The 22,571-nt window shown below is 43.1% G+C and overlaps 1 protein-coding gene across 1 annotated transcript; it reads right to left on the bottom strand.

Moving 5' to 3' along the window:
- Nucleotides 1-1,188: 1,188 nt before the first annotated feature.
- IL1R2 (interleukin 1 receptor type 2) lies at nt 1,189-19,911 on the bottom strand. The gene is given in 9 exon segments (XM_035271783.3): nt 1,189-1,251; nt 1,254-1,385; nt 3,313-3,455; nt 4,882-5,017; nt 6,954-7,016; nt 9,022-9,196; nt 12,812-12,992; nt 18,647-18,908; nt 19,801-19,911. Coding segments are annotated over 9 exon segments (1,191 nt in total). The 5' UTR covers nt 19,868-19,911; the 3' UTR covers nt 1,189-1,219.
- Between the last annotated feature and the right edge of the window lie 2,660 nt (nt 19,912-22,571).

The raw sequence follows: 22,571 nt of genomic DNA, 5'->3' as shown, positions 1-22,571 counted from the left end.
CAAAACTATGAGAAACACATTTCTGTTGTTTACAAGCCACCCAACTTATGGTATTTGGTTGTAGCAGCCCAGACAGGCTAAGACACGTGCCTTCTCTACAACTCTGTGTGATAGTTATTCATTCCTTAAACTTGTCTGACACAATTTCATCTAAACCTTGTTTTTGTTATTTTATTGTGTAGAAATTATAATGTAATTAAGCCCACTCACTTTTATTCTTGCAAGTCTATTGGTAATGAACAAGAGAGAGTTAATCCCATCTTCATTTCTTCTACAAATATGTATTAAATGCCTGCTTTGAGGTACTGGGAATACAACTAGGACCAAAATAATCTCTTGCCCTCATGGATCTTCCATTTGGGTGGGAAACACAAATTGAAAATAAGCAAATGTATAATGGAAGGTCTGGTGGTGATAGAAGCTACAGTGATACAAAGCAGGGTGAGGAGACAGAGAGGACGGAAGGAGGCACCGCTTTAGAAAGGCCTCTGGGAAGGTCACATTTGAACAGAGACCTGAGAGGCAGAGTCGCCAGCCGTGCTCATTTTCCTGCCACTGCAGAGTTTTGCTTTTTTTTTAATTGAACTCATTTATCTCTCTGGATTTTGTTTTTGGTATGTGATACTAAAGAGGCTGTTACATTTTTTTCAATTTGTCTACGATCATCTCAATGCCCTTCCTTCTATTTTCAAACTTGTTGTTATAAAGTTGGGTTTAATTCTCGGTTCACTAATACATTCTAATGTGTGTCTTTTTCTAACAGTCAGATTTTAGTTGCTATTTTTTAGAAAGCCCTTTCAGTCTCAAAATGAGCATCCAGCTTCCTGAAAGGCAAACTAGGTCTTAACTATCACTGTATCTACAACACCTCCCATAGAGTCTAGTCAAAATAGACTCGTAATATGTTTATGTTGAGTGAACGTCCAACTCATGTAGATGTTTTCCACTCTCATGCAGGCCTAAGGGGACCTCATTCTGTTAAATAGGTCACAAGTAGCAGAGTCACACCCACTCACAGGCACCGTTACTCTTGTCATTCATTTTTAGAAAAAAAACAAAAACAAATGTAAGGTTTTATTCCTTTACTACAAACCCACTATAAATGCGGCACCTTTGGTAGAAAACTGAGGCAAAGAACAGAGACCCTCAAAAAGACACAGCCACTTCCATAAGAGAGGACATACGGAGTTTGTGTTTGAATTATTTCATTCCGTTTATTTTACTTGGGATAGGATTGAAAGTCATGATGCGAGGCCGTAGCGCAGTCAGACCATCTGCTTTTCCAGTTCTGTGTTTGCACCGTCTGTGTATCCATAATCCCCCCAAAACCAAGAAGGCCAGTGAAAGTGGGGCCAGCACAATGCCCCAGGAGAATGTGGAAGAGGCTGTGGGAAGAACAGAGTCATGTCAGGGACTGAACAGTCTCTCACTGCACAAGAGGACAGGGCAATGCAGGTGTTCAGACAAGAAAGAAACTGGAGTTTGCTTTTCTTGTTGAACGTGCATGGATTTCCAGAAAGCACGCCCTCACACCAAGATGGAGGATATTTGAGAATGATGTCTGTGACTAGAGAAACAAGCGAGACAGGGCATCTGTTAGAAACCTCATAGGGTAAGTGGCCAAGTGCTGAGGGTTTAACTTTGTTCTGACAGTGGGATGCTGTGGGTTTAAGATGCTGTCTGTTTACATCTCAGTTGCCAACTGTGACAGAGCCAGGAACAATCTGCCCTTTTCCAATGAGCATGGGTGTCAGGAGGATCAAAGAAAGTAGCAAAGAAAAATAAATTTTGAATAATGGAGCTGTAGGGGCCAACATAATTGCCTGGGTCCAGTTATTTTATGTTCTGCTCCTTGGCATCTCTGTGTTATGGAAATACAGGAAGAGACGCTGAATAAGAAGTTAAAAAGCAAATGTGAGAACAGAATGTTATCAGACACATTGTTGATGAGGCCAGAAATCTGCATTTTGAAGCTATTATTCGCCACATTCTGTTTAGTCATCCAGGAATCAACACAAACTCAGCCTATTGCTCCAGAGGATTCTCACATCTTAAAATCCCGCAAAGATTAGAAGTCAGTTCAGCTGTAATTTTCTGGGCAGCTGTTTGAATCTACCTCTGAATCTTGTTGAAAGACTTTCAGCCTCTGCTCCCTAGATGAGTTGTGGCCAGCCACATGCAGGGTGCTCGTGTTATGGAAAATTTTAAAGGTTCCCAGCCTTTAAAATCAAGGCCAGACAAACCACAGGTGCCTTGGGCTCACTAATCTAACCCCTAGAGGGTGCATTCTGATTTTTGTGGGATCCTTCATTTCTAAATGCATACAACCACTGCCTCCCTCCCAGCCTGCTTGTCTGGAAATTTTCACATGTGTGCCCTAGTTCTCAAACTTCACTGTGAAAGGAGTCTGTTGAGTTCGCAGGCTTCAGCCTCTCCCTAGGAGGATCTGACAGGGTGGAGATCCGTGTTTGTAACCAGTGGCTCAGCTGAGTGTGAGGCTGCTGGTGCACAGAGCATAGTTGAAGGAAATGTGCTGGGTGCCATTCCCTGCCCTGAGGCTTTCCAGTTTACACTGTGTCTGTGGCTGCCTCCCCAGCAAAACATGGAGACGTGGAGCAGTTTGTATTTGTGTTATTGCTGTAAGATTGCCCAAGAAGCCATCACTGAGATTTCAGTTGGGAATCACTTTGGCTTGCCTGCCATTAGCTTTGGGCTGTCAACAGAGACTACATTTAAGGCACCTCTTCCTCCCGCTCAACAATTAAACATTGGCATGAAATCAAGTTAATCAAAAGTGATCATGTGGGTTTTCCTCTTCTTCTTTTTAAATGTCCTTAAATGAACACTGGGTTGATTTGACTGTGGCCTTCTACCTATTTCCTGGCATATAATGACTCTGACTGTAGAGCTGTCAAAGTCATCCAATCCTCAGCTCTTAGAGGTGAAGTTTCTCATCTTCAAAATAAAGAACAATGCACCCTCACCTAAAGGTCATGCAGAGACAGGTGAACAGTGACCCAAGGTGGAGCCACATGCAGACAGTGTATTTCGAAGTTTACTGTAGAACCATTTCATGTTTTCCAAAAGTCATCTTGCTATTTAAATTTTTCATTTGAACATAATGTCCCCAAGTCCAGCCTCCACCCTATCAAAAATCTTTAAAACATGGGAGTTTCTTTCCAGCTCTCCACTAGCAGGCAATGCAAGGGAATTTCTATGGAATCATGTGGAGAATGAGTAGCTTTGTCTAGTAGCCATGGAACATTCAACATGTTATATTCTCCGTTAGTGCTCCCCAAGATACATACATACCTTCTTTGACTGTGGTGCGTAGCGTCTGAAAACCCAGGGCATTACGGACAACACATTTAAAATCCATGTTCAAATCCTCTCTTGTAACCGGATCAAAAATCAATGACACTTCAATGTAGTTCTCATTATTTTCTGAATATTCCCTGAGTTACAAAACATTCACTTAAATATGATGTATCAAACACAAGCTTCTCTATTACAACATAGACACACAAACACTCCATTAGATGTACCCATTGTGTTTTTATTGTTGTAAAGTTTCATAAAGTTAGGAGCACTTGCCACCACACTTGTTATTCATTTGGGACAGTTTCTAAGCCTGTTCCTGAAGGCCTGAATGTCACTGAAGATGGTGGTCACTGGAATCAAACACTTGTTACACTACAGGGTTAGATAATGGGGAAGTTCATCTTTAAGTCCCTTAATGAACAAAGAATACCAGGCGTGGGAACAGAAACGTCTACTTTGAGGAAACTTGACTCTCTCACCATTAAATCACTTGCATATTGAAGGGCAGGGAGTTTCCAGGACTCCAGCCCTCAATGGTGCCTCCTCTTGTCATCTCTACTGCTGACTCTCACTCTGGAAACCTGCAGACAGTCCAGGGGAATGGCTCTGGCCAGGATGGCTGCCATTTATAGTGTTAGAGGAATTTGTAGACACCTTACTACTATCTATTAGTATGAATAAAAGCATGGATGAGTGGATCCACTAGGAATATTTTTGTTTTATTTGTAGGGAGAACACAGGTTCCTTTAAGTAAATGGGTCGTATGAGTAAGCTGAGATGGGCATTTAGTTGTGGCCAAGTCTTTCACAACAAGAACTTGCAAGCACATGATTGTGCTAACCACACATAGTTTTTATCCACTAAATTACATCCAGAAACATCTTTTGTGATAAGTCTTTCAAAAAAACACAACCATTTGGCAAGCAAAAGCTCAGGCTAATTCAAAGTATCAAAACTGTAATTTTCAAAATACTTTACAGTTTGGAATGTTGGATGGTCTCCCTCATAGGCAAAGCGTTCCCATTTACAAAGTCTGATTGTTCTAGTCTCAGAGTGAGAAAAGATTTTCTAGAGATCACTGCTTATGAGAACTGAATTCTTTCTTTCTTCTATTATTGGCCTTGCTTAGAGAGTGTGGCAGCCCACAGTTCCCTGAGAAATAGAAGAGGCACTATAGATACTGTGGCTAGGTCTCAGGGTACTTTTAAGGGTTTATGAAAATGTTTGACAGTCAGGTTGCAGAGTGGTAAATGGAAAGATATTAACTCCAAAATAGTTTTAACTTGCAAAAATCAAAGGGTCAATGTTTAATTAAACAGCTACAAAATGCAATATCATACCAACATGTTAACTGCAATTCAACTTTTAAGTACTTACAGAGAAAGTCTGGTTCTCAAGACAATTTTTAGCAAAACTCCATTTTTTAAATTCTGAACATCCAACAGTTTGGAATCAAAAAAGTTACTTTTAATGTGGTATGTGGGTTATAGTGATAACTGTCTCCAAAAGGAAGCACAAAACCCACAGAGGTCTCACAACAGACGACCCCGGCCCACTTACTGGCGCGGCCCCTCGGTCACGCGGCCTCCCTGGTAGGCGCTTTCTATGTGGGTGTCATTGGCCGTCCACCACAGCATGGTGGTTGAGGGCGTGCCGGTTCCCAGAAACACCTTACACGGGATTGTCAGTCTTGACCCTATGGACAGCAAAGCACAGCACATCAACCACAGAACCAGCCCCTCCCTCCCATCAGCAAACCCGAGCCCTGAGTCCCTTCTCAGCTTCTCAAACACCTCTCACCAGCCAATTCTTTCCTTAGAAGAAAATATAGTTTTCTCAAACGATTCTGTTCACATAGACCTTTACTATTTACGAAGTGCCTCCAGTTCCTACAACTGGTCTTCACGGCAGGTGAAAACCAAGAGACACCTGAAGTTCAACGGCTTCACCAAGGACCCTGAGCTCCCAGGGGACATTCTGAATTCAAGTCGTGGCCACTCACTTCAATTACCTCAGAAAATCCAGATCACGTGTGGATTCTGTCTCTTTCCCTGAGGCTGGTCTTGGCCCTAATGATTCTTCTGGAAACTGTCCATTCCAGATGGCTCTGACTGAGGATCAACACTTCTTAAAAACTCTGTATTTTCTGCAGACAGTATGCTCTGCAGTTGTGCACTGTGATGGTACTGGGTCCCCCTGCCTCAATCATAGGAAATTATTTTTCTTTTTCATTCACCAAAGAAGAGTAGAAGGAAAAGAAGAAATTCTTCTCACTCGTTTTTTCCTCGTGGGTGATATGCCTCCCTGTGGTATGTCTTTTAATGCATCTGGCTCCACCATGGGTTCAGAATGCCATCCCTCCTCCATCCTGTGCCATTCCCATGACCTTAAAGATCTTCCTCAGCCATAGCGACCCATTAATCGGTGTCATGTGGCCCCATCACCCACTCCAGTGCATTCAAAGCAACTGATTGGGAACTGGGTGTGGAACTTGGCTGAGAAGGGAACCAGAACGTGGGGGCTCCAGCAGGCATCGCCCAGTGTGCCTGCTGCCCCAGGTGGTTGTTCCCAGAGCTCCAGCTATGGGGCTGCACTGTAGCAGTGGCAACTCAAGTGCCAGCCAGCAGTCCCAGCAACTGCACAAACGCCCTCCTCCTCTATGGCCTCCAATTCAAATTGAAAATTTAAACCAACACTAAACAAAAGGAAAAAGCAAATAGATTGTTTTTAAAAAGACTCTGCAGCCAGGGTTTCATAAATGAGTATCAGACCTACAGAAACTTTACCCAGAAGCAAACACATAAAAGGGTGCAGGCTTTACAGGCATACAGACCCGAATCTGAACTCCAGCCTGACTCTGAGGGTGGCCTTCTGGCCTCCACTGAGCCATCATGATGCCCTGGGTGGCTTTTTCCCTATGAAAAATGTAAGAAATAAAAACTTCTACAGGGTCTACGTTGAGATTGAATGAGACCCCATTGGACGCAGTAGATGCTCAATAAACATCAATTCCTTCCCACCACTAGCATCAGAAGGCTGTTAGTACAGCACACTTACGTACCCTCACTGGCCACTAGTGTGGACCTGTGCTGGCCAGGATGCACTGCACCACATAGCGTGAAAAGCAGAAAGCACTGCTGGTCATTTTCATAGCACCATTCAACCAGCTTACCAGCTCTTCTGACAACAAGAAACTGATCACTGCTGAGCCCGCTTTACAAATGGAGTCTTAGAGAGATGCAGAGCACCAGCCAGGTTCTGGTGATATGAATTATTTTAAATGTACTGAGGGTGCTGGCTATGCCTGGGGTTCATGCTGTTTATCTTCTCATGCAGTTAATAACTGCTGCCAGAATGTTCAGATTTTCATATTCGGATTTTTGCAGGTAGGTTCTGCATGAAGCAAAGTATACCAGTTTTCAGATTATGCCGTTTCTAATCCAACTGGCCAAAGGGAAATATTCCCTCACATTTGTTATTCCAGCCTCACACACTGGAGTGCTAAGGTCTCCACCCAAGCACTGCACTAAGGGGCAGGTACGGTCATCAGACACAAGGGTCCAAAACCCCCTGCACTGGGATACCAGGCACCCCCACAGGTGCATGAATTGCATGGTCCTTGCTGGCCTTACCCAGAGAAGCCGATATGGTCCTGAGGGGGGAAATAATCACAGGAATGGTCTCCTCTTGTTTTTCTGAGAAAGATGTAAGGAAACGAAATTCCGTTAAGAAAGCCTTCATTTGAAGCTGTGGTTAAGCCCCATTGTTTGGCTAATTAACTGGGTTATCCTTTCCAGTATGGTCAGTCATTATGAGAGTCAGCCTTTGTCTGGCAAAGGAAACAGGCTCTCTACAAAATCGAGCATCCTCAGCCAATGCCTTTCCCAGCAGAGAGATTACTGGAAGAGGCCACAGCTAAACACACATTCCACTGACAGAAGGTCTTTCTCCTTGCTCTGTGATAAACAATTAACCATTCCCCTCCCAGACTTCCTGAACACAATCTTAAGAGTCATATTTATGAGATCCACGAGATAGATTTTCCCCGAAACTCAATCAGTCCTAAAATATTTTCTCCACCTCTCCAAAGTGCCTGCCACAAAATACTGAAGATTCACTTCTTCTAGAAAAGGCACAGGGCTCGATAACAGCCTGTTTGGAAGGCTAGTGTGTAACCTGGCCTCAGCCACGGAGGTCTTGTTAATTGAAGAAACTCTTCGGAGAGGCAGAAGTGGATCTCCAAAGGATTAGAGCCAACTGTAAAGAAAAGAGGCACCTGAAATGAGCAAAAAGGACACCTGGGGGGTGAGGGCTGTGAGTTGTCTCCATGACCCGCCTCATCATCCTCATTTCCACTAAACAGCATTTTGAAATCCTGACATGGGTACACATTAAACAGTATTGCAGGACAGCCGGAGGGGCAAACAGCTTATCCACCAAAGCCAGACGCTTTTTCCTCCCCTCCCAGTCACGTGCGGCCCTATGGAGCTGGGGCATCCAGGGATAGAAAGAAGCTCCCAGGACCTCAGTGGTTCTTAGACTTAAGGGTCCCCAGCACCACCTGGGGGCTTGTGAGACACAAATGGCAGCCCCCAGCCCCAGTTTCAATCAGTGGGTCTGCACAGGACCCGAGATTTGCATGTCTGTTGAGTACCCAGGTGATGCAGCGCGGCTGGCCCAGGGCCACCTCTTGAGAGCCACTGAGATCCTGGGAGGATCACAACACAGGAAGGCATGTAGGGCGGCTGCCCCCTAGTGTTCCTGCGCAGTATCGCAGCGACAGGACAGTGCCGGTCCACCGAAAGGCTCACACAGCAAGGAGCTGGTATGAACGAATCCTCACAGGACTGTACAACAAACACAATCAGGACACTTCCGTCCATGAAAGAATGCGGTGAAACTGAATCTCTGCATTCTCTGTGACAAAAATATTTGTTTTGCCCTCATAGACCGATTTTTAAACTTAGTGCGTCTCCAAAGCTCTGAAATCCTCTTAAAAGATCCTAGTTGTGTTCGTTATTCACTATGAAAAGAAAGTGGCCCGCTCTCCAAGGCAAAGTCCAGGATTTACACGTGGCTACACCTGGCTCCATGTCCGGCACCACACAGTGGGGATGGAGTAAATGTTGAACAAATGTGAAGCACTGGCCAGTGCTGTTCACAACACCATTTCAAACGTAATTCATTTTAGTCAATGGCAGCTCTATTTGAAATATTGCTGTTAAGGGCAGCTAGATCCACCTTAGCGAAAACAAATAAAAAGTGATTTCCACTGGACATGCAAGGCATAGACTTCTGGTTAGAATACCCAATAAAAATCTTAGTATCCTAGAATTATACATAAAGTTATGGTATATGGGGAACTCTAGCCCTGTAGGTGCAAAGCTTCCGCAGGAGACTTTCCAAGGGGACCTTCCAAGGAAGCCAGCATTTGGCCCTCTCGCGTGGTGTGTTTTAGCCTTCATCTTGACCCTATAACCTGCCCAATTCATTCACCTTTCCTCCAAATAACACCCTGATTGATACCTTTCAAAGTATTACACGTCTTATTAACCTGACGCTTCAGGAGAGTTGATGGATCCGTTTTCCCTTATCCTTTATTCCAAAGACCTGCAAGGAATTCTACATGCACCCTCATTTGTTCTCCGCATGCTTGTCACTGAACCGGGACAGATCAGTGCCTCAATGGCAAGTACTTACTCTTGATGCGTAGCTCGATACTCCTACTGATGTTGTATTGTTGGCCTTTGTGGGCAAATGTCAGGACACAGCGGTAATAGCCCGCATCTTCCAGGGCCACGTCGTGCACAAGTAAGTGAGTGGTCCCCCTCACACTTAGAAATTTCTCATTGTCTTCATCCAAAAGAAGAGAATCCTTAAGGGAAAACGTATTTTTAAGTTTACATTATACCAATATACATCTCAACGGCGACGAATTGCAAATCATTATCAACCAGTGCTGGATTTGCAATCCAAGAATTGCCCTGGTATTTACTTCACCCGTTTTGTACCTTAGGCATACTTTCAACTGTACTTTTGGGGAGGGAATTTGTTAACATATAAAACCAATAAAAGTGCTAGATTTGCTTAACTTCAATAGTTAGAGCATATTTGTCTAGGCCCTATGGGAAATAAAAGAGACTAACTCTTCTTTAACAAAGTAAGCCATCTAAAATACAAATGTATTTATGTCCTGACTGCTACCTTCAGGCCTCAGGAAGTATCTGGGAAGAGCACTATTAAATAGTCAGCATGAGTTGGACAACAATGCTCAGAAGAGATGACGTTGCAGTAATTAAAAAGCTTTTTGATTTTGTGAGTCAGTAAGAGAAAAATTTCTAAGAAAAACTAAATAGGGGAAATGAGTCCACACTTTTTATATGGACAGAAGGTTCTCTGGGGTCTCTGCAGAATACAATCCTCAAGAGTAAGGCCTCCAGGAAATAGAAAGAGCTGAATGGGGTGTCTAAAAACACCCTAATGAGCACACAATGTTCTCAGAGACATTGCTTTCAAAATCATGATTATTCAAAGTTTGCAGTAGTCAAATGTAACCTTGAGTCACTTCAGAGACTTACTCTGAATGAGAACACAAATAAAATTGAAATTGCCACATGGCTCATGATACCACTTTAGAACATATTTAATTAAAAGGAGAGATTTCATTGGTCTAAGCATAAGTAGTCAAATATGAAAAATGCCAAATAGGGCCCAGCACACAGTCATTCCAGTGGTATATGGGAATTGGCTTCCTGGGTTAGTTTTTACTTCACCATCTACTGGCTGTGTGACCTTGGGAACATTCCTTATGGGTCCTTATCTGTTAAAAAAACAAGTTGGGGGGAGAGATTTACAGTTCCTGCTTCATTGGATTGTAAGGGAGTTCAGAACAGGCTTGGATATAGTACATGCTCAGTAATATGCAGCATTATTTTGAAAGGAATAGATATTGCTAAGCACCACCACGACATCTTTGGCCTTGCACATTTATTGCGCACCATTTATATGTCAAGCACTACACCGGGTGCTTCCTACACATCATTCCATTTAGTCCTTGAAACAATCCCACGTGGGGGGAGGTACCAATTGCCACTTTATAGAGGAAACAGGTTCGAAAGGTAGAGTCACTTGGCCAAGGCTACACAACAGGTCAGAAAAGGAATAGAGTTTCAAACCTGGTCCCACTGATGCCAGAGCCTGTGCTCTTTCCTCTCCAAGCAAAACCTTTGATTTGACCTCTTTATGCTTTTTCCAAACCAAAAGAGAATGCATTCTAGGCTGGGCTTGGTGGCTCATGCCTGTAATCCCAGCACTTTGGGAAGCTGAGATGGGAGGATCACTTGAACTCAGGAGTTCAAGACCAGCCTGGCCAACATGGTAAGACCACATCTCCATTTAAAAAGAAAGAGAAAGAGAGAGAGAGAGAGAAAGAGAGAGAGCATTCTAGGGTTCAGCCAGTTTATTTTTAGGAGCTACTTTCCTCTACTTTCAGGAAATGATTTCAAAGTTTCCAATATTAAATCAATATCCTATATAGAGATCCCATAGTTACAATACCAGCCAACTACTTAACCTGTTAACCTATTGCTGATCAAAGGGTTGATTCCCATCAATGATTAAGCCAATAACTGTACTTTTCCGTATCATCTACGGTCTTTAACAGGAGTTGACCAGCATTTTCAGGAAAGGGCCAGAAATGAAGTATTTTGAGCCCTGGAGTCTGCAGGGCCTCCATCACAGCTAAGGAGTGCAAAAGCAGCTACAGACAGTACCTAGACAGAAGACGTGGCAGTGTATACGGACACTTAATTTACAGGCCCTGAAATTTTAGTTTTACGTGGTTTTCACATCATAAAATATTCTTCTTTTACTTTTTTCAAACATTTAAAAAAGTGACAACTATCCTTGGCTTGTGAGCCATTCAAATCCAGAAGACGACTTGATTCTAGGGCCCAGCCATAGTTTTCTAGCCCCTGGTCTACCTAAGCAATATCTGATGTTCTCACTAGGAGCAACAAACACATCAAATAACATCCATTCAACCAGAAAAGGGAACAAATTGTGTTGATATTTACTCCCTTAACCCAAAGGTTTGTTGTCATATGTTTTTGTTGTTGTTGAGATGGAGTCTCGCTCTGTCACCAAGGCTGAAGTGTAATGGCGCGATCTTGGCTCACTGCAACCTCCACCTCCTGGGCTCAAGTGATTCTCCTGCCTCAGCCTCTGAAGTCACTGGGATTACTGGTGCCCACCACCACACCCGGCTAATGTTTGTATTTTCAGTAGAGACGGGGTTTTGAGATGTTGGCCGAGGAGGTCTCAAACTCCTGACCTCAGGTGTTCCACCTGCCTCAGCCTCCCACATTGCTGGGATTACAGGTGTGAGCCACTGAGCCTGGTCATCATGTGCTTTTTAAACAACTCCTTTAATATGTCTATAAAATTGTTACATAAACTTTTTTCTACATTTGTATAGACAAATAAAATAAAAAATTATTTCCTCCAGCTATTATGTACTCTGTCTTCACAAATCACTATTTCAAGCACCTTTACCCAAGCCACATAGGACTAATAAAACATATTAATTATGGCTCTTTAAAATTCTTTAAAATACAGTCATCCCTCAGTATCTGGGGGATTGGCTTCAGGAAACATCCCCCACAGGTACCAAAACACAGATGCTTAAGGCGTTTATATAAAATGGTGTTGTCTTTGCATATAACCTACGGACATCCTCCCAAATATTTAAAATCATCTCAGGATTATTTGTAGATTACTAATACAGTGTAAATGGCATATATAAATACAGTCCTGTGTCACTTAACAATGGGGCTAATTCTGAGAAACAGGTTAAGCGATTTCTCCATTTTGTGAATGTCCTGGAGTGTACTTGCACAGACCTAGATGGCAGAACCTGTAATCCCAGCAATGTGACATGGTACAGCCTGTGGCTCCTAGGCGACAACTGTACAGCATGTTGCTGTCCTGAATACTGCAGGCAATTGGAACACAGTGCTCAGTTTTTGTATATACGAACACACCTAAACATAGAAAAGGTAATGTTTTGCACTACGATGCGAAGACAGCTAGGCAATAGGAATTTTTCAGCTCAATTACATCTTACGGGACCACTATTGTACACACAGTCCATTGTTGACGGAAACATTGTTATGCAGCATGAGACTGTAGTTGTTACACTGTATTGGGTTTTTTATTTGTATTATTTTTATTGTATTGTTATTTTGCTTGTTATTTGTTTATATTTTCAATCCGAGGTTGGTCAAATCCTGAGATGTGGAACTCACAAATACGAATGGCAAACCGTGTGTGTGTGTGTGTGTGTGTGTGTGTGTGTGGCGGGGGGTGTGTGTGTGTGGGTGTGGGTGCGCATGCACTGTCTTCAGAAAATCAATATTTTACATCTTTCCTTTATGGCTAGTAAAAAAAAAGAAAACACATTTTAATAAAATGTCACTTTTTAAAGCCATACCTTGTACCACTGAATCTTCACGTCAGTTTTGTTACGGATGAATTCACTCAGGTCAGGGCACACTAATACCCCAGAGGTTGACAATGTTAAAATTTGCGGGTATGAGATGAAAGGCAGGGAAGCATCCGTATTCTCAAAAACCCTGAGCTCAATGGACATTTCGTCACAGTAAGAGGCATTTCTGATTTAAAAGGGGGAAAAAAAAAGCAAAGATGAATGGCAAGCCAAAATAAAAGTAAAGCTAAATGAAATTAAGAATCATTTCTTCAACTCTATTAAAATCTGCTTCTGCATTTTCTGGATAAGTACAGATGATTTCCCGACATAAGACGGTTCAACTTAGGATTTTTTGACTTTACAATGCTGCAAACACAATAAGCATTCAGTAGAAACCCTACTTCAGTGAAGTATTCAATAAATTACCTGAGATATTCAACATTTTATTTCAAAAAAGGCTTTGTATTAGATGACTTTGCCCAGCCATAGGCTAATGTAAGCATTCTCAGCCCATTCAAGGAAGGCTAGGCGAAGCGATGATGTTTGGTAGGTGAAGTGTATCAAGCACATTTCTCACAACAGTATTTCCAACTTACAATGGGTTTATTGGTATTTACCCCATTGTGAGTCAGGGAGCATCTATATTGCAATACTTCTGTCCCTGATCTTGTTGAACCCTTGTGAGATAAAAAGTATCATAACACAATTATACAGAAAAGGCGTGTTCCACATGTTTCACAAAGGACTGTCTACAAGCTCATTTCTAATGCCACCAAAGTTCATCGAGAAATCCCCAAGTCCTCTTCAAAAGGGCTTAAGGCTTCCAGGTTCTGGAGCTCCTTGAGCCCAGCCCCCACATACTCCAACTTCATGATCCAGGAAACCACATCCACATGGAGAGATTGCTTCCCAAGAGCCACTGTTTCCATGAAAAGGAATATTCCCTTTGTTCCTTTGGGGAATTATCAACCGAAGTCTAATTTTAGAAAACTGCTGGAAATTTAGTGTAAGACCCATAAAAGATTTTTGCAATACTGCGTGGGAAATTAACTTGGTAAGTTTATTATTATTAATATTATTATTATTTTACCAGCCTAACCATTATTTCAATGCCATAATTATATCAAGACATTAGAGCTGGAAAAAGGGGAGAGGCAAAACCTTGCTGAAAATTTGGCGGAAATGGATGGAGGAGAGAAGACAGTAATTAAAACTACTTTTTTAAGAAGAAAAATATAAAAATTTAATTATCTCAGCTAAATTTCTGGCTACCTAAGACATCTGAGACTTTGACAGAGGCAATGAGGATGTGTTTACATATAGGAATAAAAATTACCTGCACAGTAAAATCCAAACCATCCATATCCAAAAAAGTAACAAAATGTTTTTTAAAAAAAAGTGAAAGAAAAGTAATAAAAGCTTATCACTCCAAAGTAAAAAGAACTAATTTAAATATATGAGGCCAAAATCTATATTATGTTTAGCTTAAAAAATGAGAAGAGATGAACAAATATTATATTTTATGCATAAAGAAATGCAAGATGTTAACTCTCACCTTGAAAAATGCATAATCTCACTGCAAGTTGAATAAAGGCAAATACGGACAAATCTAAAGACCAGGGACTACTTGAGTGACAGTCACACAGCAGGGAGCCAGCAGGGAGCAGATGCAGGCCAGGCCCTGTGCTGTGTACTTTGCACACATTATTTCACTTATAGTCCAACCCCATGAAGTAGGGATTACTATCATATCATTTCTATGTGAAAAAACATTAGGTGTACAGAAATTAAGTGGGCTGTACAGCTACAAAGAGGTCAAACCAAAATGGGAAGCCCAGCAAGGCTCTGGGAAAACCCATAAATCAGGACACTATCTTTAGAAACAAGCTTAGTAGACATATTGAAAGCTACAAGGCTGTTCACATTATTGATCTGGTAATTCCCCTTGAGCAAGAAACCTCATGAAAATAACTCAAAGGAAGAGAAGAGTGTTGAGGGGTAATTTGATCACCACTTGCATTCCTCATGTAGTGTGACACACCCATGGCAAACACATGATAGTCGTTAGTAGTACTGCTCATTAAATAGGCCCAGTTCTTCCCATTCTGAGCACATGGTGTATCACATGTGCTCATCCTCACTGTGGGTGGGTGTAGTTATATGACTCTTCCTAGCTCATGAGTTGTATGTGTGGCCCTTCTACATGAAAGCTGTAACAGCCACGAGAGAACCTCCAAAGCATGCTTCCTTCTGCTCTAGCAACCAATCAATAACATTTTTAGTGACCATGACTGCTACTTCAGCCTGAGTCCCTGAGTGTCTGCAAACCCACAATGGACCTGTTGCATGTGTAAGAAAGAGGTCTTTGTTATTTTAAGGCACTGAGCTTTGGGAGCTGTTTGTTACAGCAGCATAACCTTAACAGCCTACTCTTTTTCTTTTTCTTTTCTTTCTTTCTCTCTCTCTTTCTCTCTCTTTCTTTTTCTTTCTTCTTTCCTTCTTTCTTTTGTTCTTTTGTTCTTTCTTTCTTTCTCTTTCTTTCTTTTTTCAGTGGTAGAAAGTAAGGCGTTTATTTGCAGGGTGCCAAGCAAGGAGACCCAGGCAGCTACTGCTCAAATCCTGACCTCTCTGATGGCTTGCATCCTTGCCTACTCTGACTCACCATGTGGGTTCTAGATCACAAAATTTTAAACAGTCACAGGAACAGGGCAGTCTCCTGCCTCATGACAATCATTACTAAAGAGTATTATGGCAAATGCTGGTGATTCTTACTCTCTTATAACCCCACTCTTACAGTTGTCAGAGTATTAGAGGTCAGCCAGGTAAACCATCCCATCAGGAAAAGAAAGTTTGACACACACTGGGATTTCCACTGCCCCTATATCTCAGCTTTTTTTTTCCTACAAAAATTGAGCATAAAAACAAACTTTAAGACAAACAGGACTCAGCTCACATCTCCCTGATTTTTGCACAGTCTCACTTCAGTAGTCATGTAGACTGCCTTTTGGGAAGGAGAGGAAATTTTTTATGTATGTGTTGACCACCTACCATAGCACACCCCAAGCTAGCTCCTTCACATGGTGTGATCTCACATAACCCAGTCAACAAACTTCCTTACAGGGGAGAAAACTAACACCCATAAAAGTCAAATGATAAGCCCAAGGTCTCAACAGATAGGAAGTGAGAGAGCTAAATTCCCATCTGTCTTTTCGACTCCGAGTTCCATATTTTCTTACTACGCTGTGAAGTTTTCCTAGTAGTGCTCCTTAGAGAAAATGAGAACTTTTACCATAAAGAAGAAAGAAGAAACATGCATTTATAGCTATTGTAAAATCAGACATCCACACTTTCCTGGCATAAGAATGGGAGATAGTTTGCCTGCTTCTTAGGCAAGCTTCACTGACAGGATTGAAACTGTCCCTGAATTGCTTGTAGTTGGGGCTAGGCATATGGATGGTAGTGTCAAGCTGGGTTTGATTTGAAAAGATTCTCAATTTCACACATGCACACATGCACACGCACACACATATGCATGCATGCACACACACACACACACACACAGAGGGCACCCTCCACCTTGTATCTCCTCCCACCCCCTGCACCCCCTGACATACATACACCCAGCTTAGGACTGGGGCTGCTGTGGTCTAAAATTTTTCCATTCACCAGTAATTCCTTTGTGCTAAAAATATAATTTATCTGTTCTTTTCTAAATATACATATTCCTGGGTACCATTCTTCTTAAATCAAATGATTTTATGAAATCTGGAGACTCTGAAGCCAGCTGGTAGAAGGAGTAAGCAGAGACTTTGGAGGAACAGAAGCAGCAGCTGAGAAGTGAGGCCAAAAACACTAGCTCCTTATCAAGCCAAGGGTTGTCCCCAAGCCTTTCAGAAGAACTAAGGCAAGAAACTGTTTAAGATCACCAACACTAATCCTAAACCTTCATCCATCAAGAAGGAGTAGGACACGTCAAGACCATTCAATGGGGAAAAGACAGTCTTTACAGCAAATACTACTGGAGAGACTGGATATCCCCAGGCAAACGAATGAAGCTGGACCCTTACCTAACACCATATACAAAAATTAACTCAAAATGGATCAAAAAACAAAACATAAGAGCTAAAACTATAAAATTTTTAGAGGAAAAAAAAGGAGAAAATCTTCATGACATTGGATTGGGCAATGGTTTCTTCACACCAAAAGCACAGGCAATAAAAGAAAAAAATAAACTGGATTTGATCAAAATTAAAACCGTTTATGTAACAAATTACACTAAGAAAAGAGTGAATATGCAACCTAGAGAATGGGAGAAAATATTTCTAAATCATAGGTCTGATAAGGCAAGAGGTTAATAACCAGGGAATGTAAAGAACTCCTACAACTCAACAACAACAGCAAAATCCAGTTTTTAAAGTGCGCAAGGACGTGCGTAGACGTTTCTCCAGAGAAGATGCACAGATGGTTAATAAGTACATAAAAAGATGCTCAGCATCCCTAATCATTAGGAAGATGGGAATCAAAGCCACAATGAGACACCCCTTCACACTCTTCAGAAGGGCTATTATCAAAAATGCTAGCAAATAACATGTGTGGTGAGGATGTAGAGAAATTGAATTTTGGCACTATTGGTGGGAATGTAAAATGGCACAGCCAGTATGGAAAACTGTAGTAGTTCCTCAAAACGAAATGAAAACTTAGCAGATGATCCAGTAGTTCCTCTTTGGGGAAGCACTGAAAGCAGAGACTCAAACAGATATCTGCATTTCCATGTTCATATTGGATTTACAATAGCTGAAAAGAGGAAGCAATCCAAGTGTCCCTGGATGGCTAAATGGACAAACAAAATGTGGTACAGACATAGAGCAGAGTAATAATATTTCACCTCAAAAGGAAGGAAACTCTGCCACATGCTACAACATGAACGAACCTTGAAAACATTATGCTAGTGAAATAATTCAGTCACAGAGACAGATCGCCCTTAAATGAGGTACCTAGAGTAGTCAAAATCGTAGAGTCAGAAAGTAGAATGGTGGTTGCCAGAGGCTGGAGGGACAGGAAGCGGGGAGTTATTGGGTTCGGAGTTTCAGTTTGGCAGGATGAAAAAGTCCTCAAAATGGATAGTGGTGATGGTTCCACTGATCTGTACACTAAAAAATGTTTAAGATGATAAATTTTGTGTTATATGTATTTTTCTACAGTTAAAGGGAAACAAAGCAACAGGTCAGAGAGGGAGGAGGACTGGACCCAGGATCAAGAGACTCGGGTTCCAGTGTCAGCTCTACCACCCAGCACCTGGAGAACTTTCTAAGCCAGCGTTGTTCCCTCATCCTTACAAGGAGCACTCTGACTTAATTTAATCGTAAGGCCTGGAGCAGCTCTAAAATCCTATTCAGAGTAAAATCTTATTCTGTCTATTTCTCAGTTCCTTACCATGTGGCGTCAGCAGTGAATGGCATAGACCAAGTTCCTGCCCTCGCAGAGTTTACATTCTAAAGGGGTAGACAAACATTAAATCTGGTAACACACACAGATGTGTGCGATGGGAAAATGCTATCGAGGAAACTGCAGCAGGGTAAGGAGAGTGACAGAGGGCTGTGTCAGCTAAAATGGCTAGGGATGTTATATCAAAAGAGGTGGCATTTGAGCAAAGAGTAAATGGAGAGAGAATGAAACTGTAGGATGGGGGCTAAGTCAGAAACAGCAAGGGGGACGAAATGTGGATTCACTGGATTTGTATTTTGTACATTGGATTCTGAGATCCAGATCATGACTGAAGAACCTCAAAAGCTCCATTCTGCCGGGATCGCCTCCCCAGCCCTGCGCGGAGGGGCTTACCTAGTAGTGCAGATGTAGGTGCCAGAGTCTCCCTGCAAGGCTGGCAGAACCCATAGAGCACCGTACTGGGCCCACATCCGTGTCTCTTCTCCTGGGACGGTCCTAGCAGAGTCATTTTTATGCCATGTCAGGTTAACGTGGGGGCTGACAGAGGCCCATAGCCAGTAGGGCACCTGGGGGCACCTCAGGGCCACAGGCTCCCCTTCCAGCCTGAACTCCCGCTTGTAATGTCTCCCGCGAAACCGGCAGCTTCTGGCAGTCCCTGAAGACAGAGAGCCCACGGTCAGGCTTCGGGTCCAAAACCTGCGCAGATCGTAAAACCTCCCTGGACCTGGGACCGAGCCTGATTGTGGCAGGGAGACCTGGAGCACATTCAAGGAAAATGTCATTTGTTCCTCGAAAAATGACCTACACCCTGGGGTATTACTAAACACCTTTCCTACTCCGTTATTATACTTTTAAAATTTCCAAGTAACAAGTTCAGTGCTACTATCCATTTCAACTTCCGTTTTGGGAAGAAAGCTAAATCAGGTTTCTATGGTGACAAAAAATTAAAGATGAAAAACTATGTCCATATTTTTCATTTGTTGACCCCTCATTATTAACGTTAGATCTGGACTGAGTTCATACAGTAAAAGCTTAGTTCTGGCATGTTGTGTGGTTAAACTCCAAAAGCAACTTTGTTAAGGGCAAACATCCCTTCTTCAGTCAGCTCCTTGACAAGCACATTCGCACTGTGCTTTTTTTTTCTTTTCTTTCCTTTTTTGCTTTTGTGAGGTAGGGCCTCACTCTGTTGCCCTGCTGGAGTAGAGCGATGCAATCTCCACTCACTGCAGCCTCAACCTTCTGGCCTCAAGCACTCCTCTCACCTCAGTCTCCCAAGTAGCTGGGACTACAGGCGTGCACCACCAAGCCCAACTAATTTTTTTTTTTTTTTTTGAGACATGAGTCTTGCTATGTTGCCCAGGCTGGTCTCGAAGTCCCAGGCACAAGGGTTCCACCCATCTAGGGCTCTCAAGTGCTAAGATTACAGGACAGGAGCCACCGAGCTCGGCTGGCAGTTTGCTTTCTGACAACAAAACCTCACTAGATAACAGCTTTCCCCAGCGAAGCTGCAGGTGAGCCCTTTTGCATCTGAAGTGTTTACTTCTTACCTGTGTGTGCCGCAGGCTGAAGGGTGAAGGCAGAAACTCCCATTACCAACACGTACAAGCGGAACATTGCTCCTGACAACTTCCAGAGGACACAGGAAGAGGAGGATGAGGTCTGGCACCACGTGGTCTAGGGAAGGAGACAGAAGTGTCACCAGGAACTGAGAATCCCTTGAAGATGGGGCAGGAGCAGGGTCTGCGGGCTTCACTAGGTGATGGGAACCTTTTTGCCTACACTATTTAAGAAGAAAACTCAGAATTTTTGGATTTGCTTCTCTGCAGCTACACTCACTGAATACATCTAAAGTTGAATCCCTGTAGTACCTACAGGCATGCTTGGCAGAGAGGCTCCATCCCCTAAGCTTCGGTCTCTGCAGAGGCCTGCCTTCGCCATTCCTGCCCCTTGGCCAGAGATGCTGTCTCCTCAGCTAAGGCCACTGCTAGTGCCCTCTCTGCTCAGACTTCACTTTCTTGGTGAGGTCTCCCTCACCTCCCTGTCTAAAATTGCACCACCTTTTTTTTATTTTTATTTTTATTTTTGAGACAGAGTTTCGCTCTTGTTACCCAGGCTGGAGTGCAATGGCGCGATCTCAGCTCACCGCAACCTCTGCCTTCTGGGTTCAGGCAATTCTCCTGCCTCAGCCTCCTGAATTGCACCACCTTTAATCCTGGCACTCCGTGTTTTCCTCCCCTTCCCTGTCGTTCTCTGTGCCATTCATCATCATCCCTCTCTCCCCTCTCCAGAACTCAGGCTCCACGGATGGAAGGGCTGAGAAAGGAAAACAAAAACTTGGGACCCCCAGTTCACTCTGCCGAAAAGAAAAAATTAAGCTGAAAACTGAGTCCTGCAAGATGCTGCCTTTCCTCTTCCTCCTAAGCAGAGAGCTCCTGATAAAAGCTTTTTAAAATTCTCCACAGGTAGCTACTCTATGTTCACACTATCTTATGTAAAGAGCAGATTTACACAGCACGAGAGGAATATAATTGACTATTCCCCTACCTGTTCCTTTTCCCTTGCAACATGTGGATTCAGTAATGACCACACCCTCCCTGTCTCCCCTCCAGCCTGCTTTTCAATAGGGGAAAACCTTTACATATTAAGGCTTCAAATCATCTTTGGAGAAAGGTTGGGACCACAGACTGTCTTTTCTGCGCTTCTGTGTTTTTTCTCCTGGGCATTTTCCTTAACTTTGGCAAAATAAGCTAAATTGTTGAGACTGTCGGATACTTTTTGGTAGATGGAACCCTGCTTTGTTTTATTCACAGTTCTAGCCCTAGCTCCTATTTTTTAATGAATAAATGAATGAATTAGCAAATGGATCAAAGCCCAAGGATCCTCATATTTACACTTGGCAGAGAACTTTTCCTGTGTCCTATATGGATTAACTCCTATTTTGCATTCAATTCTGATGCGCTGAGGGATTCTGTGTGTCCTGCTGACACCCTGGCTTACAGCCTCCCAGGGAAAAAAATGCAACATGAAATCCAAAACAGAAATAGCTTATACAAGTTAATGAAGCACTCCTCCCCTGGCACCCCCAGAGACTGGAGTGTCAGATGCCCTCTTTGTCTTTCTGATGACCTTTTCACACTCTATCACAAGTGTCCCCTGTGTCTGCTAACCACGGCCACAATGATGCTTAACAAACCAACGGCCCCAGAACAGAATGGTGTGAAACAACAGTCATTCACTCTTGCTCAGAAGTCTGTGGGCGAGATGGGATTTGGTTAACCTAAACTAGGCTGGGTTAGACCCTGCTCTGAGGTGCAGATGGGATCCAAGTCTGTTCCACAGGTGTCTCATCCTCCTTGGAGCAGTAAGTTTCCTGGGAGATGATCCTCTTTGGGGATGGCAAAAATGGAAACAATGCAGGCAAAAGCACACACCAGGCCATGTTGGGAACCAGCTCCTTCCTGTCTGCCCACATTCCATCTGCCATAGCAAGTCAATGCCCCAGCCGGCCACCGGAGGCGCGGGAAGTGGGAGCAGTCATGCCGGCTGCCACACCTGACTCTTCTGGCTCCACAAGGATGGTGACAATTCCTAGTCTTGCTCACAGCCCTCATGGCTTACGCACCAGAACATACCAGGGAATATTTGTGACTGAAAGTCTACCCACGGCAGGAGTTGTGGATGAATCCAGGAGAAAAATTTTCAGCCACCTTTTCCTTGAATTGTTCCCTGCTCCCGGCACAGGCATCTCTGGGAATGACTTGCAGCAAACCCAGGGTGGCATTGAGGACGCAACCTTCACACTCCAGAAACCCTACCCTCGTTCCCTCTTGAGTCGGGAACCCTCAGAGTCCAAGGACTCAGAGTGACAGTCTGAGCTCCCCCTTCTGGTGACCTGAGATCTTCCCCTTAACTGTGTATCTGGCCTGGAGTTTCTCCCTTACATTCTGTTTCTACACAATACTATTCTTCAGGGCTTTCTGAAGCACAAATATTTCCTGTGACTTTAACCACACTCTCAGGTTTGCCAGCATAAGGTGACATAAACATCCCCCAAGTTTCTGTGTCCTCCTTGGACACGCATTAGCTTATTGCATCCCCAGGTATACTGGACCAAGCCAGACCCACTAGTTCTCCAGTAAGGACATGAAAGAAGTGGGAATTAAATACACTGTGGCTAACCAATACCACATATCAGGATAAGCAAATGAATTCAAAGCTGCTGTTGTAAGAACTAGTGTCATAGCCATAGCTGTTGTGCCAAATGTTGAATATTTTGTTCCTGCATTTTATCCCTATGAAGTGAGTACCATGCTGATTC

The sequence above is a fragment of the Callithrix jacchus genome, chromosome 14 (assembly GCF_049354715.1).
Source record: "Callithrix jacchus isolate 240 chromosome 14, calJac240_pri, whole genome shotgun sequence".
Lineage (NCBI taxonomy): Eukaryota > Metazoa > Chordata > Mammalia > Primates > Cebidae > Callithrix > Callithrix jacchus.
The sequence above is the reverse complement of the archived record's forward strand: the minus strand, read 5'-3'. Positions and strand labels throughout refer to the sequence as shown.